The 17,302-nt window shown below is 39.7% G+C and overlaps 1 protein-coding gene across 3 annotated transcripts in view; it reads right to left on the bottom strand.

The window, feature by feature from the left end:
- ezh2 (enhancer of zeste 2 polycomb repressive complex 2 subunit) overlaps nt 1-17,302 on the bottom strand; it is a 149,508-nt gene that overhangs the window by 99,997 nt on the left and 32,209 nt on the right. For 2 of the 3 annotated variants that reach the window (XM_072253595.1, XM_072253593.1), the window contains exon 2: nt 3,330-3,479. In XM_072253595.1, coding sequence (XP_072109696.1) covers nt 3,330-3,446 — 117 coding nt within the window. In that variant the 5' untranslated portion in view covers nt 3,447-3,479. Of the gene's footprint in view, nt 1-3,329; nt 3,480-15,989; nt 16,288-17,302 lie in introns of those variants that run through there. The other variant, XM_072253594.1, reaches the window with a different exon arrangement.

Below are 17,302 nucleotides of genomic sequence, written 5' to 3'. Positions count from 1 at the left end.
AAGATTGGGGGTGTAGTAGAAAGCAAGGAAGATCATCAAAGCTTGCAGCTGGATCTGGACCAGCTAGAAAAATGGGCTGAAGTACGGCATATGGAATTCAATGCAGATAAGTGTGAGGTGTTGGGATGACAAACCAGGATAGAACATAAAAGTGTGGATGTTAGGACATGGGAGATTGTGGGAGAACAGATCTATAATTCCTTGAAAGTGGGATCACAGGTAGATAGGTTGGTAGAGAGAGCTTTTGGCACATTCGCTTTCATGAGTACAGGAGTTGGGATGTTTTGCTGAAGTTGTTTAACACATAGATAAAATCAAATCTTGAGTATCGTGTGCAGTTCTAGTCACCTACTTACAAGAAAAATAGCAATAAGATTAAAAGACCACAGAGAAAATTTATAAGGATGTTGCTAGGTTTTGAGGATCCAAGTTATAAGGAATGGATGAAAAGGCAGGGACATTTTCCCCCTGGAGTGTAGGAGAATGAGGGGAGATTTGATAGAGGAAATACAAAATTATGAGATTACAATCAACACTGGCGCATTTCAAGAATGCGTGCTTAGCCCACTGCTCTGCTCTATACTCTACACTCACGGTTGTGTGCTAGAAACAGCTCAAATGTCATCTGTAGATTTGCCGATGACACAACTATTGTTGACAAAATTTCAGATGGCGACAAGGAGGGATACAGGTGTGAGAAAGATCACCTGGTTGAGTGGTGCAGCAACAACCTTACACTTAATGTCAGTATGACCAAGGAATTTTTGTGACTTCAAGAAGGGGAAGCAGAGTGAACACAAGCAAGTCCTCATTAAAGGATGAAAAGTGAAAAGGGTGAGCAGTTGTAAGTTCCAGGGTATCAACATCCGACAATCTATCCTAGGCCCAATACATTAAGGCAATTACAAATAAGACATGACAGCGATTGTACTTCATTAGGAGTATGAGAATAACTGGTATGTCAAGACACTCGCAACGGATGCAGTACTTATAAAAAGCATTCACTCCTCCCCCTCCCGGAAGTTTTCATGTTTTATTGCTTTATAACATTGATTCACAATGGATTTAAATTGGTTTTTTTTTATAGTTATTAACAGAAAAAGACTCTTGTATCAAAGTGAAAACATCTCAACAAAGTGATCTAAATTAATTACAAATATATAACACAAAATAATTGATTGTAATACAAAAAAACACCTGTATCTAGAAGGTCCAACTGCCAGTATCCCGGCAAAAACTACACCATGAAGACAAAAGAACACCCCAAGCAACTTATTGAAAAGCACAAGTCAGGAGATGGATACCAGAACATTTCCAAGTCACTGAATATCCCTTGGAGTACAGTTAAGTCAATCATCAAGAAATGGAAAGAATATGGCACAGCTGTACATCTGCCTAGGGCAGGACATCCTCAAAAACTGAGTAATCATGCCAGCAGGGGTCTAGTGAGGAAGGCCAACAAGAGAGCTATAATAATTCTGAAGGAGTTACAACGCTGGCTGAGATGGGAGAGAGTGCGCATCTAACAACTGTTGCCCAGATGCTTCACCAGTCGCAGCTTAATGGGAGAGTGGCAAGGAGAAAACCACTGTTGAAAAAAACTCTCATGGGAGACTGAAGTCAGCTGGAAGAAGGTTCTTTGGTCTGACAAAACCAAAATTGAGCTTTTAAGCCAAGAGTCTAACCGCACATCATTAAAAACACACCATCCTTACCATGAAGCATGGTGATGGCTGTATCATGCTAGGGATGCTTCACTGCAGCAGTTCCTGGAAGGCTTATAAAGGCAGGGGGTAAAATGAATGAAGCACACCTGATGCAGTCTGCAAGAGAACTGCCACTAGGGAGAAGATTTGTTTCCAGCAAGACAATGACTCAAAACTTAAAGCCAAAGCTACGCAAGAATAGCTTAACAGCAACAAGGTTTATGTCCTGGAGTGGCCAAGTCAGAGTCCAGACCTCAATCCAATTGAGAATTTGTGATTGGACTTGAAGAGGGCTGTTCATTCACTCCTGCAATCTGACAGAGCTTGAGCAGTTTTGTAAAGAAGAATGAGGAAAAACTGCATTGTCCAGATGTGCTAAACTGATAGAGACCTATCCACACAGACTAAAGGCTGTAATTGCTGTCAAAAGTGCATCTACGAAATACTGACTTGAAGGGGTGAATACTTAATGCAATCAATTTATATTAAGTTTTATATTTGTAACTAGTGTAGATCATTTTGTAGAGATCTGTTTTCACTTTGACCCGAAAGTCTTTTTTCTGTCAATCAGTGTCAAAAAAAGCCAAATTAAATCCACTGTGATTAAATAATGTAAAACAATTAAACATGAAAACTTCCAATGGGGGGGGGGGTGGGAGGAGTGAATACTTTTTACAGGCACTGTATATCATGGACAGCATTCTGATTGCATCACCATCTGGTATGGAGGTGCCACTACACATGATTGATAAAAGCTGCAGAAAATTGTAAACTTAGCCATGGGCACTAGCCTCCCCATCATCGGGGACGGCTTCAAAAGGCAACGTCTCTAAAAGGCAGCACCAATCATTATGGAACCCCATCACCCAGTGCATGCCTTCTTCTCATTGCTACCATGAAGGTGGTGGTACAGCAGCCTGAAGACACACACTCAACATTTCAGCAACAGCTTCTTCCCCTCTACCACAGGCTTCTGAATGGACAATAAACCCAAGAAGACAACCATAGTATTTTCCCTTTCCTCTTGCACTACTTATTTAATTTTTATATATACAAAATATAGCTCTTATTCTAACTTAGTTATTATTATGTATTGCAGTGTACCACTGCCACAAATCAACATTAAACCAGATTCTGATTATAGATAGAGTAAATGCAAGGAGGCTTTTTCTACTGAGGTTGGGTGAGACTTCCACTAGAGGCCATATGTTAAGGTTGACAGATGAAATATTCAAGGGGAACCTGAGGGGGAACTTCTGCACTCTGAGAGTGATGCAAGTGCGAAAAGAGCAGCCAGCGAAATGATGTATGCATATTCCATTGCAACATTTAAGTAAAATTTGGCTAAATACATGGGGATGAAGTACTATGGTCCAGATGCGGGTCAATGGGATTAGGCAGAATAACAGTTTATCACAGATTCCATGGGCCAAAGGGCCCATTTCTGCGTTGTAGTACTCTATGATTCTATGTGAACATTTCAAGATTTGTACATATAAATTAAGTAGGAGCACCCTCTCCTGGTCCTGGAAAACTTAGCAATTGAAGCTAGCAGGTGCCAACATTCTTTCAGTGTCAAACTGTGTTTTGAACTGTTCCAAGTCAGAAAAAGGTGTCCTTTACCTTAACTTCATCAGCTCGTCTAAAACGTTTCAGTTGTCGGAGACGCATATATTCAGACTTAACCCGTCTTCGCCAGCAAACTGGCCCTTTTGTGGATTTTTTGCCAGCAAAACCCATGGTTACTTGATAGATATCTTCCAATAAAATGTCCTGCAAGAAAATTGTAGTAAAGATGTCACAAAACTTTATGACACACCTTCCAACATATTAGTTCTGTATATGACAAGGACTTCTGACTATACAAAATGCTCTAATCCATAGCAAATCCCCATGAAAATTCTTTCAAAAATGGATAAATCCACCTAATAGAGTCCATCATTCTGCAATTGAGATCATCTAGCATCTCTTATATTTCTTTTTTTTAAATATCTAATCGGCTTTTAAATTGTCCAGAGTGTACTCTTTGATTTAATAGAAGACACATATACACTTCATTCAGTTTCAAGTCACCCTAGAGAGTGCTGATAAAGAGGGACCTTGAGGTCCAAGTTCACAGATCCCTAGAAGCAGGGGTACTGGTGAATAAGACGATGGAGTCATATGGGATGCACACCTTCATCAGTCGTGAAAAGAATAAAAGAGATCATCATGCTATAAAACATTAGCTAAGGCACACTTGTTAAATTATGTGCAGTTTTGGTCATCAAGCTTTCAGAAGGACATGACTGTGATGGCGTGGATGCATCCCATACAGGATTCACCACAATATTGCCTGGATTGGATTATTTCAATTACAAAGTGATAGTATAGTATGGGTTGTTGTCCCTAGAGCAGAGGAGGCAAAGGAGTGACCTAATAGAAGTATACAAAGATATGAGAGGCATAGAGAATGATCTAAAAGAAATATAAACAATGATGCCTAGGACGGTGAGAATGGAGAACGCTTAACCATCCACCCAGAGGGGTTGGAATCTAGAACACACTACCCGAGAAAATGGTGGAGGTAGATGCTCACACATTTAAGCATCTATTTGAACACTTGAGTAACCAGGGAATACAAGGATACAGATCAAATATGGGCAAGTAGGATTAATATGGATAAGTACAATGAATGGTCAGCATGGACATGGTCCATGCTTCTGTGCTGTTCTGAGACCTAAATAATTCAAGTGCTGGAAATATGATTAAAAATAGAAAATGGTCATTTCAGGCAGTAACTGTGGAGAAAAACAGTTAACATTACAGTATTATGACTATTTTATTTCATAACAGATCAACTGATGCAAAGGTACAGGTTACATCTGAACCCAAGGGAGCAGGTTGGCTACAGTTGTTTTGGGTGGGTTTAAACAAATTTGACAGGAGGATGAGATTCAGAGTGATAGTGCTGAAAATGAGTGAATTGGTTTATAAACAAAGGCAATGTGCAGGGAGGTTCCTAGCAAGGAGAGACTGTTGATAGGGCAAGATTGCAGTCAACAGGACGAGTTGCAACGTAAAAGGTGGACAAAATTGAAAAGAGTGAATACAGGACTGAAGATGTTAGATTTCAACGTGCACAGTTTATGGAATAAGGTAGAAGAACTTGTAGCACAGTTACAGATTGGCAGTAATGATGTTGTGGGGCACCGCTGAATCATGGCTGAAAGATTATAGCTTAGAGATTAATGTCCAAGGATACACATTGTATTGAATGGATAGGTAAGAAGGCAGAGGGGTGGCATTGCTCTGTTGGTAAAAAGTGAAATCAAACCATTAGAAAGAGGTGACATTGGGTCAAAAGGTGTTGAATCATTGTGGATAGAGCTAAGGGTAAAAAGACTTTGCTGGGAGTTATATAAAACCTCCAAACAGTAGCAAGGATGTGGTCTACAAATTAGAACAGGAGATCGAAAAGGCAGGCCAAAAGGGCAATGTTACAATAGTCATGGCGGATTTTAATAAGCAGGTAAATTGGGAAAATCAGGTTGGTGCTGGATTCCAAGAGCACACTAGAGGATCAGCTATTCTGGATTGGATGTTGTGCAATGATTCAGAATTGATTAGAGAGCTTAACGTAAAGAAGTCCTTTCGGGAGGCAATCATAATATGATCAAATTCACCCTGAATTTTAAGGAGAAACTAAAGTCAGATGTGTCAATATTACAGTGGAGTAAAGAGAATTACAGAGGCATGAGAGAGGTGTTGGCCAGAACTGATTGGAAATGAACACTGGTAAGGAAAACAGCAGAGCAGCAATGGCTAAAATTTCTGGAAGCAATTCAGAAGGCACAGGATAAGTCGAACAAGTCAAAGCCAACATGACAGCCATAGAAAAGGACATATAACAGAGCAAAAATTAGTGGGAAGTAAGAGGATTGGGAAGATTTCAAATACCAACAGAAGGCAACCTAAAAAGTCATTAAGAAGCCAGAGGTGGAATACAAAAGTAAGCTAAATAATAATATTAAAGAGGATATCAAAGATTTCTTTAGATACATAAAAGTGTGAAAGAGAGGTGAGAGTGGATAGCAGACCTCTGGAAAATTATACCGGAGAGGTAGTAATGGGGGACAAGGAAATGGCAGGCGAACTGAATAAGTATTTTGCATCAGCCTTCACTGTTGAAGACACTAGCAGTATGGTGGAAGGTCCAGGTGCCAGTGGTCATGAAGTGTGTGAAGTTATCATTACTAGAGAGAAGGATCTTGGGAAACAAAGGTCTGATGCTAGATAAGTCACCTGGACCAGATGGTGTACACCCCAGGGTTCTGAAAGAGGTGGCTAAAGAGATTGTGGAGGCACTAGGAATGATCTTTCTAGAATCACTAGATTCTGGAATGGTTCCGAAAGACTGGAAAATTGCAGATGTCACTCCACTCTTCAAGAAGGGAGAAAGGAAATTATAGACCAGTTCATCTGACCTCAGTGATTAGGAAGATGTTGGCATTGATTGTTAAGGATATGGTTTCAGGATATTTGAAGGCACATGATAAAATAGACTGTAGTCAGCATGGTTTCCTCAAGCGAAAATCTTGCTTGACCAATTTATTTGGAATACTTTGAAGAAATAACAAGCATGATAGACAAAGGAAAATTGGTTGATGTGCATTTGGATTTTCAGAAGGCCTTTCACAAGGTGCCACACATGAGGCTGCTTAACAAGCTATAAGCTCATGGTATTACAAGGAAGATTCTAGTACGTATAAAGCAGTGGTTGACTGGCAGGAGGAAAAGAGTGGGAATAAAGGGAGCCTTTTCCGGTTGGCTGCCAGTGACTAGTGGTGTTCCACAGGGGTCTGTGTTGGGACCGATTCTTCTTACGTTATATGTTAATGATTTGGTTGAAGGAATTGATGGCTTTGTTGCTAAGTTTGCAGACGATACGCAGATAGATGGAGAGGCAGATAGTTTTGAGGAAGCAGAGAGGCTACAGAAGGACCAAGACAGAGTAGGAGAATGGGCAAAGAAAAGGCAGATGGAATACAGTGTCGGGAAGTTTATGCTCACGCACCTTGGTAGAAGAAACGAAGGGGTCGACTATTTCCTAAATAGAGAGAAAATACAAAAAACTGAGGCGCAAAGGAACTTGGGAGTGCTTGCGTAGGATTCCCTAAAGGTTAATTTGCAGGTTGAATCTGTGGTGAGGAAGGCAAATGTGACGTTTGCATTTATTTCAAGAGGCCTAGAATATAAAACCCTATCTTTGACATGGTCAAAGTGTCATATTAATTCCTTCTGACACTGTTTTATTTCGTTTGTGCAAAACCCAACATCTGCAAATCAAAATTCAGTCTTTTTAAAAATATTTATTGTCCTTACACTTATGACATTGTATCATAAGAGAGATCATATACCTAAAGGAATACCATTGTTTTTCCACTCAGACATGTTTTTTCAAGTTAGCTCAAACATATCCCATGTAACTAATACAGCATCATGTAAATGTAAATTATTCAAAACTGAACCAGGCACAAACCACAGCAAAAACTTAATCCAGAGAAGAGTTCCTGGTGAAGCAATACCTAATTTTCTAAGTGTCACCCTCATTTTCATATGTTCCAGGCCATCTCCCCACCCCCTATCTCTATCCTTACAACTTTCCAAGGTAACTCTTGATCAAATTTAAATATTCCACTTTTGCCAGTCTGCTGTGAGCAAAACCTCTAGGCTCGGCAACCCAAGCCTCTCTACTTCTAAATGATCTTAACTTGCTGCTGCTGGTTACCCTCATATGAATTTGCATAATCTAGGTCTGTCCTACTGGGCAAACGATTCCAGAAGCTGAATGCCAGCAGTGCCTCAAATAACATAATGGAGAAATCCCAACTTTCTAAAATGTCCTAACAACTGGGGTCAGCAAAGCTTTGACAACTGAAAATGCCGCGGAATATTAAAGAGAGAAAAATAAATCAACATTAAAATAGGTAGTAACATTATGTAAGTCATAAGTAGATTTGAAAAAAAACATCTTTACCTTTAACTTTCTGCTTCCTATAGCACTGACCACCCCAATCAAGATCAGTCAGTTTCTGATTATGCTACAAGCAAAACCTAGAGCTGATTCCCCAGTGAATAAAAGATGGTTTATTCAACAAATTCAACTCAAATGCAAAACTCCATGTGGATTCCAACACTAGAAACTTTATACTTTATTGTCGCCAAACAATTGGTACTAGAACGTACAATCATCACAGCGATATTTGATTCTGCGCTTCATGCTCCCTGGATTACAAATATTAAATATTAAAAATAGTTAAAATTAGTAAATATTAAAATTTTAAGTTATATATCATAAATAGAAAATAGAAAAATGGGAAGTAAGGTAGTGCAAAAAAACCGAGGGGCAGGTCCGGATATTTGGAGGGTATGGCCCAGATCCGGGTCAGGATCCGTTCAGCAGTCTTATCACAGTTGGAAAGAAGCTGTTCCCAAATCTGGCCATACGAGTCTTCAAGCTCCTGAACCTTCTCCCGGAGGGAAGAGGAATGAAAAGTGTGTTGGCTGGGTGGGTCGTGTCCTTGATTATCCTGGCAGCATTGAAACATACTGTACTGTCACTACAAATAGCATTGAACTGCTTACATTTGACTACACATGCATGGACGTCCTGAATTGGCTGACATTTAGATGCCAACAATTCCAAATATTTAAGAGCAAACTCAAAAACATCTTAAAGTGATTTAGTGCAGGATCTATTTGCTAATACCCCTCTGAAGTACTTTGATATGGCTTGTTATGCAAGTGCACAAATTCATATCAGAAAGGCACCATTAATTACAACAATAGTTAATGTTTAAATACTGACATTAACATCCACCTAAATGCCATTGTATTCCACTATCCAACTGTATTAATGAAATTAAAACAAAATTGCCCTTCCTTAAATCCACCTAACTAAAACCAGGTATTATCAAAAGATCGCAGATAGGACAGGGAATAGGAGCGTATTATGGAGCCCTCAATATTGAAGACCATTACTAACTGTAAAAAACATACAGTACGTTCTGCTTTACCTAATCTTAAAGAGTAACGAGATAACATAAATAGAGTACCAATTTAGATTCCACTGTTTCAAGCTCTTGAGTAGCTGCATGCAAATAGCTCCATGACCCATGCCACAATGGACAGATATTCTACTGCCAGAAAAAATGTGCACTTCCGATTTTCTCAGAATCTGATCCCAAAGAGGACAAGAAAAGACAAGGTAGAGCTGCAAGACACTTTCGTCAGACATCCAAAAAATACTTCTGAAAATTTATTTTCACAACATGGAGAAACAGCCACCAATCTACAAAATCCAGTAACAGCAATAAACTGATTTACCAGAAAAATCTGAGATTGGTAATTTAACTGAACTCTTTTTTTTGTAAAATCGATAGAACACCTAAAGAATTCCCTGCCACTTCTTTGAAAGGTAGCTTAGAATTTCATATGTGTATCTAACAGGTCAAATGAGACAGTGGGTTAACGCTCTATTAAAAAGACAACACCACTGAGATTGAATACTCCCTCAAGTCAGTATTAATTATGTTTCTGAAATTAGGTTTGAATGGTAAGCTATAGACCAATAAAAATTGTGCACTGAACTGGAGATTGTAATGATGTACATTATTTTTATTATAGTGTAAGACAGAGGCAGCAACGCATCATAAAATAGAGAAACTGTTGCAATCAAGAGAGCTAATCAACTTATGCACAGTAAGAGATCATTCATAAAATAGTTTGAAAACTTACAATTAAGAAAGTCAAGGAATAATGTCCACTCAGACACACTAGGAGCACCAATTCATCAGTTCTGGATACATTTGTTTTAATGGAAATACTCATAACCAATACTGAAATGTAGAAGTGAAGCTTTTAAATTAAAATGTATATTCCTGTTTGAAGCAGAAATATACTACAAGAACAGGTTATGTCGCAATGCACAAATGCCAAGCCACGTAGTTATAATCCAGAACTCACTTGACAATTGCCTATCTGTAGGCTTCAAGAACCTGTGAAACCATAATGAGAAAATAAGTTTAAATTTTTTACTGAGAAAATTAAGAGCATTCTATTTCAGAAGCCATTCCCTTGGCTAGAAAAGGCAGGAGGACGTGGTTAAGATTTATAAAACTATAAGCAGCACAGATAGGGTGAACAGAAAGGATTTATTGGAGCATAAGGCTCGATAACCAGGGAGCAAAGATTGAAGATAATAAGCATTAGAGAGCATTTGGGAAAAATATTTCCATGCATGAAGGAGATGTGGAATTTACTACAGGTGTTTCTCCATTTACAAATGCTTATTATAATGTTTTACAATGCTATCACTGACTCTTCATGGTAAATATCCTTAAAATTAATATAGCAAATGTTATTTTTTGCTATAATGAATAGATTACCTGCCTGGTTACAAAAGAATATTAGGTTTCAATGATGTATTTCATTCATCCTTTTTGGGTAATGAAATTTCACTTAACCCTGTTTCCCAAGAACACAACACTTTGGTAAAAAGAGGATTACTGAAAGGGTGGTTGAGCTAAAAGTCCTCAAAACATTATCAGTGGCACTTGGATGAGTACTTAACATGCTGTCATAGCCATCAAGGACAAGGGTCCTAGAAAAGAGCCATTGTTAAGTTTTAATTATTCTTTTCAGCTAAGAGTACATAATGAGCTATAAATAGCTATGATTTAATCACACCTGTAGACTCTTTATAAAACACCTGCATACTCAATTTGTGAAACAGACTCCCCCCCCCCCCACCTCCTACTTCTTATAAACTTAATCTTTGCTTTTGAAAGATCCAATTATTTAATCAGGAAGACATTCTTGTTTGGTAACATTTGAAAAAGCATGACAACAAAGTCCAAACTAACCTTTAAAACAGGATGATCAACATTTAGAAACCAACCGATAGTAATTATAATCCAAAGAGGATTGCTGAAGAAATATTGAGGAATATAATGTGTTTTGCTCAAAAACAATTTCAGTAGACAGCATTCAGTCATTGTACGTCAATAGCCTCCTCTGCAACTGTGCAGGGGGAAACTGTGACTAATCATTATGCGAAAAAGTGATGAGTAGCAGTAAAACTATTTTTTTTCCTGCCTACACAGAATCATTTTTAACGTCTCAAGTCACCTATGGCATTTTAAACCTTGTGCATATCAGCAGAAAGCAGCCCCCTTATCAACACGAACAGCTACCTAACATCCAGCATAGTGCAGCATATTCTTAATCAAGCATGTGTTGCCACACTATAGCGGGGACATACCAAAGAAAATGCCAGCTTTAAATTACACTTAGAAATGTTTTAACCTAAACTCACTGGGTGCAGGTTGATAGGACGAGGGAGATTAATATTTAGCACGGGCTCGATGGGCCGAAGAGCCTGTTTCTGCGTTGTAGCATTCTTGACTATTGGAGACCACAAGTAACTTTTTCAAAATAATGGGAAAATAATTCAATAACTATTATGCAGCAATCTACCCTATTTTCCCAGAAAATTGAACAAAAATAACCATGAATTGGTAAAATACAGTTTACGCATAGTCCCACTGTTAGTGCTTCTTTTTCTTGATGCCCAAGTGATGTACATCCTGTGAACCCCAGCAGCTGGAAATAAGGAAACCATTCAGAACACTGACTAATTATAAAACAAGAGCAGCTTTCTTTGTCACATATACATTGAAAGTTGTAACATAATGAAATCTAATCAGCAAACGTTGTGCCTGGAAACTCGCAAGTGTTGCCACGCTTCCAGCACCAACATAGCATGCCCACAACTCACTAACCCTAATGGTACATCTTTGGAATGTGGGAGGAAACCCACACAATCATGGGGAGAATGTACCAACTCTTTATAGTCAGTGGCAGGAATTGAACCATATAAAGCCATGCGCTAACTGCTACACTACTGTGCTGCTCCAATGGAGTGGAACTGATGGCAAGCCTGAAACTGAACTTCTGACCCGGGGAGTGAGGCTGTCAGAGACCAAGTCAGTCACTACTTTTACTTGGGGAATGGGGGCAGATAATAACAACCTGTTCACTTGACTGCAAGACTCAAATCCAAGCTGCAATCCCTATTTTGGAAAAGTAATGAACTAAATAAAAACAGTTATTTGTAGATTTTATGTTCCGACTCAGATTCAGATGCTATTTTCTTCACTGTTTAAAATTCTGCAAAACTTCTTTAGATCCAGAGAAATTTCAAGGTTTTGATGGTAATAAGTTGTATGATAAATGCAAAAACTAAAACAATTTTGGAATACAGATGACTAGTCTCTTTTACAGGTTTTAGTGTATGTTTTACTGAAATAATTCTAATATCCAAATTAAAATGTATCCAATTGCAATTACAAGGCATTATTAACCTTCAAATTACTTATCCTGACAGTATTCTTAAAAGACACTGGAGAATCACCTTTGATCTATCAATAGCAAAATTGATCTACGGGGCAGCACAATGTAACAATTAGTAGAGCCATGCCTCATAGCTCCGATAATCAAGTTCCATCCTGACATCAGATGCTATGTCTATGAAGTTTGTACATTCTCCAAGACAGCTTTCTTCAGATATTCCAGGTACCTCCCGCATCACAAAAACATCTGGCTTGGTAGGTTAAACAGCTGCTGTACACTGCCTTAGTGTAGATGGGGGTACAATCTGGGGTGAGTTGACGGAAATCCAAGGATAAAATGGGACCAATGTATGTGGGAGTTTAATGGTCAGCATGGATTTGATAAAGTTACGGGCCAGTTCTGCCTGTGTAACTACGATCTGACACCAAGCACTCAAAACTTCAGAAGGGTATCACAATGTAATTTTTCAGATTCATTACTGAGACTACTTAATTTAAACTGCAGCTAACATCTTGGGTACTATTTCCTCTCAGTACAATTCATATTCTTCCCATAACAGATCAATCTAAACATTTTTCTCATTTCAATAAATATCAACTTTGAGTCAAGCACTTGATGTACAAGCCTAATTATTTTCCTCTAACACACCAGTGAAATATCATTTAAACAGTTCCCATAAACCTTTCATACCAAGTCAACTAGCATATACAAAGATATCAACTCTATTGTACGTGATGACATTTCTACAACAAACTTCAAGCTACTTTAGATTAAGATATTGGACAAAAAAAAGTCACACATGAAAAATATACTTTATTTTTATTTATTCATTTACGGGATGTGGGCATCGCCAGCTAAGCCAGCATTTATTGCCCACCCCTAGTTGCCTTTGAGAAGGTGGTGATGAGCTGCCTTCTTGAACCGCTGCAGTCCTTGAGGTGTAGGTACACCCACAGTGCTGTTAGGGAGAGAATTCCATGATTTTGACCCAGTGAAAATGAAGAAACTGCAATATTTCCAAGTCAGGATGGGAGTGACTCGGAGGGGGATTTCCAAGTGGTGATGTTCTCAGTTATCTGCTATTCTCGTCCTCCTAGATGGTAGTGGTTGTGGGTCTGGAAGGTGCTGTCTTAGGAACTTTGGTGTGTTGTTGCAGTGCATCTTGTACATAGTACACACTGCTACAACTGTTCATCGACAGTGGAGGGATTGGACGCTTGTGGAAGGGGTACCAATCAAGTGGGCTGCATTGTACTGGGTGGTGTCAAGTTTCTTGAGTGTTGATGGAGCTGCACTCATCCAGGCAAGTGGTGAGTATTCTATTACACTCTTGACCTGAGCCTTGCAGATGGTGGACAGGCTTTGGGGAGTCAGGAGGTGAGTTATTTGCCACAGGATTCCTAGCCTTAGACCTGCTCTGGTAGTGACGGTGTTTATATGGCTAGACCAGTTCAGTTTCCTGTCATTGGTAACCACCATGATGTTGATACGGGATTCAGTGATGGTGATGCCACTGAATGTCATGGGATGATGGTTAGATTATCTGAGTGGAAACAGGAACTAAACTTCACCAAAGGAGGACAGAGAGGTAAAAGGCATTTTGATTTCCAATCACACTGCCCAAGAACGAGAAATAGTTTCCAATAATTTCCTTACATGATCACATGACTTTACACCTTAAGAATATTAGAAAAAACTCCATGGCAATTTTCAAAATGATATTGAATAAATATTTTAAAGTCTTGTATGGCGAAGAAAAACAATGCAGTAAACAAACATGGATAGCTCTTTCACAGTCACAACTTGCTTTTGATGAAACATCAGGAACTTAAGGTATACTATCATTTTCCAAAAGGAGTCAAGAACTACAGTGTCAAAGCTACATTGGCATAAAAAAAAAATGACTTTTGCATTGATGGCAACAAAATGGGTACTTAAAGCAATACTGCAGCCAAGTCTCATTTTCGAAGGTGGCCAAGGAGACTGAGTAAGTTAGACCTCTGCTTCAGAGTAGGTAAGATGTTCAATATTGTCACTTGCATTGTCTTTATATAATAATAATAATTGTATGGTTTAGTAAAAACAGCCAATATTAGAAAGTTAGAACCAAAGAGGGTACTCATTATGGTAACACATCTTTTCACGACAGCATCCCCATCAATTGTGATTTTCTGACAGTCTCATCAGTATGACCTTTTCCTGAGCCAATCTTTCCTTTGACTAATTGCATTTAATTTCCACTTACAATCATTTTCAGCTGTAAAACTTACCTTGCTTACAATACGAGTAAAATATCAGTATTCTACATTGTTTATTTTTTAAAGTTTAAAATTCAAACTGGAGTCTTGTTTCATCATTGAAAGCACGGTTAACCTGAACTGCTGCTATGCCATTAGCTGATTTGAAGATTTATAACACATCACTCCCAAATTTTATTTTAAAAACTATATACCATAGTGATAATCTATTAATTCTGGTACCATCCTTACACCATCAACTCATTTTTATTTTAAAGTTTATTTGTCACATAACAGTCTAGTTTTATTTTTTCCTGATATCACAACATTACATTATAGGTTTCCTCATTCTTAGCCATATTCCCAGTTTGGTGCCATCCACAATGCTGAATGAGAGGTATTTTGACTCTTAAGCATAGCAATAAATTATGAACTACAGTGACAGCTGAACTGATCTTTCAACTTCCCAATCAAATTAAAAATCCTCCAACCCTTTATCTGTTTCTACCATGCTTACTTGATCCATATTCTCCAATCTTCACCAGAAACTTACACAAATGTAATTTAAACTGTCAATATACATTGTTATTACCATGATATATTTGTTGAAATTCTTTGAACAAACATGAGGATTTGTTAACCAGCACTTAGCCTTTCCATATTTTAATATTTTCTGTCAGTAAGTGTATATCCCAGTATTGTTTCTATAACTAACTATGAATTAATCACTGCTAGATTCCATTCAAGCTTTCCAGGAGAATCATGCAGCACAGGAGGATATCAACTCTACAGCAGTTCTCTCAAACAACTCTTCAAACAGTACCATGACTCTTTTCTCAAAACCATGCATTTTCCCATGCCCTAGATCGATTTTGACAACTCTGGAGATACAGGGGACTGCAGTAGTCGGAATCTGGAGCAACAAGCCGTTGGAGGAACTCAGCAGGTCCGGAGCATTTGTAGTGAGGGTGGTGAATGTTTCAAATCAAAACCCGGCATCTGTGTATTATCGTGAAACGTTGACAATTTTCCCTACTCCCAGATGCTTGTTCGACCTGCTGAGCTCCTCCAGCAGGTTGATTACTCTGGAGTTGGCTCATTACATCCCTCACTTTTACTCTTGAAATAATGAAAACAGTGACAAGCATCTTATAGATTACTAGTAAGCAACTGAAAGCGCGGTTCGACTCTCAATGCATCTAGTTTACCATTTGTACAGATGCCAACAACTCGGCGGTTAACTAACGAGCGCTCACTGCAATCACCGAACATACTCTGCGAGCGCAGATCAAGGGCTGAACGACCACTTAACCTGTCCAGTCCTCAAGTCCATGGGGGTTATCTGGCTGCCCTCGCCGGTCGCTCCCGGCTGCCAACAGCAGGGGTGAAGGGTCAGTGGAGGCTCGCGACGAGCCTCTGATGGGATCATCGCGCGCGCGCGCGCGCTCCTCACTCAAACAACCCGCGAGAGCTGGAGCCGCTGGCGGGCGGCTGCATCTCCAACCCCACCGTGGGCTCCGGACGTTCCACTGCCTCCACCGGCCCCAACTTACGATGCTTACAGGGCTAGATCGTCGGCAGCGATCAGCCGGGAAATTGGGGGGGGCCGGGGCGCGGGGGGGGGGGGGGGGGGCTCTCGCCGTCTCCTTACCGGGAGCGAGAAGCTGAGCCGTGTTCTTCTCCTCCTCCACTGCCGATAGGCATCGACAGTGGGGCCAACTTGGAGCTGAAACTTTGCGAGAGTTTTATCGGGTGAGTTTGACGCCCGGCTGCGTTGTTGCCAGCATCAACTGGGGTCCGGCAATCGTTGCCCTCGCTCTCCGCCTGCCTCTATTCCGCTACTGCTTGGCGCTGGGCTTTGACTCTTCTTTTCTTTCTATCTCTTTTGTCTTCCTTCTCCGCCCGGCTACACAGATAGAGCGCGAAATTAGTGCGGCCAATCTAATCAAACCTCACTGAACCCCCGAAACAAAGCCTCTTCCCATTGGCCGAAAGGCGACGACTTCCCTCCAACCAGTGGGTGCCTCGCACGGGAGTGTGGGATGTGACCATGTGGTGCTTCTTTGTGGGTTGGCTAAACGTTGAGTAACTCGATTTTGAGGAATGAGGGTAGGGCAAGTTAGTAATATTAGTGTCAAACTGTTGTCAGATGTGGCATTGAAGTCTCTGAGCGTGTGTATGTGTGTCTGTATGTTGCGCGCGTGCAAAGCTCAGTCTACATAACGTGCAGTTTTCTATTTATAGTGGCTAGCCTTGCCTGAAACCCCGATGACCATTGGCTGCTGGGCACCGACTACTGCCGTCGTGTGATTCCAGTTTTGATCGCATTTTCTGAAAGACTGACTCTGGTCATCTCCTGATGTCACTCCATTTTGTACTGTAAATGTGCTTACCCATTTGATGATTGGGTGGGAGGAAGCGATACTTAGTGCTGTCTGGAACCGGGAGTTCCCACTCTTTCACGCTATCCAGTGACCTTCTGCCACAAGGTCAGGTCGTGACAGCATTAAGCTTGGCCGTGATCGGTAAAGCGATTCTATACTGAAATAGTTTGAACCTCTAGGCCCATGAATCACTATTTTGTTCAAGATAAGAGCGATGTAGGATGTGTTTAAACAGATTGCAGGATACCTTTGTTGTTTTCAGGAGAGAATGAGATGAGGAGTCGGCTTAAATATTCTTTCTACATTAAATATTTATTTAGGAAACGAATTGCCTACCAAAATATTGCAGTATTATACAATATTTAATTGTTTTAATATATTTTACTTGTAATTACTTTTTCATGCTATAAATTCCCCTTCATATAATGGATGCGATCTTACGTAAAAATTGCAAGCAAATTGCTGATATAGAATCAGATGCTATGGACTTATGACTTACATTCAAAGATTATAAGAAATAGATAACATGCAGTACTAATATAAATAGCAGGAATAGGCTATTTGGCACTCAAACCTGTTC

The sequence above is a fragment of the Mobula birostris genome, chromosome 3 (genome assembly GCF_030028105.1).
Source record: "Mobula birostris isolate sMobBir1 chromosome 3, sMobBir1.hap1, whole genome shotgun sequence".
NCBI classification, from domain to species: domain Eukaryota; kingdom Metazoa; phylum Chordata; class Chondrichthyes; order Myliobatiformes; family Myliobatidae; genus Mobula; species Mobula birostris.
Note: the sequence above shows the minus strand (reverse complement) of the source record. Positions and strands in the feature narration are given on the sequence as shown.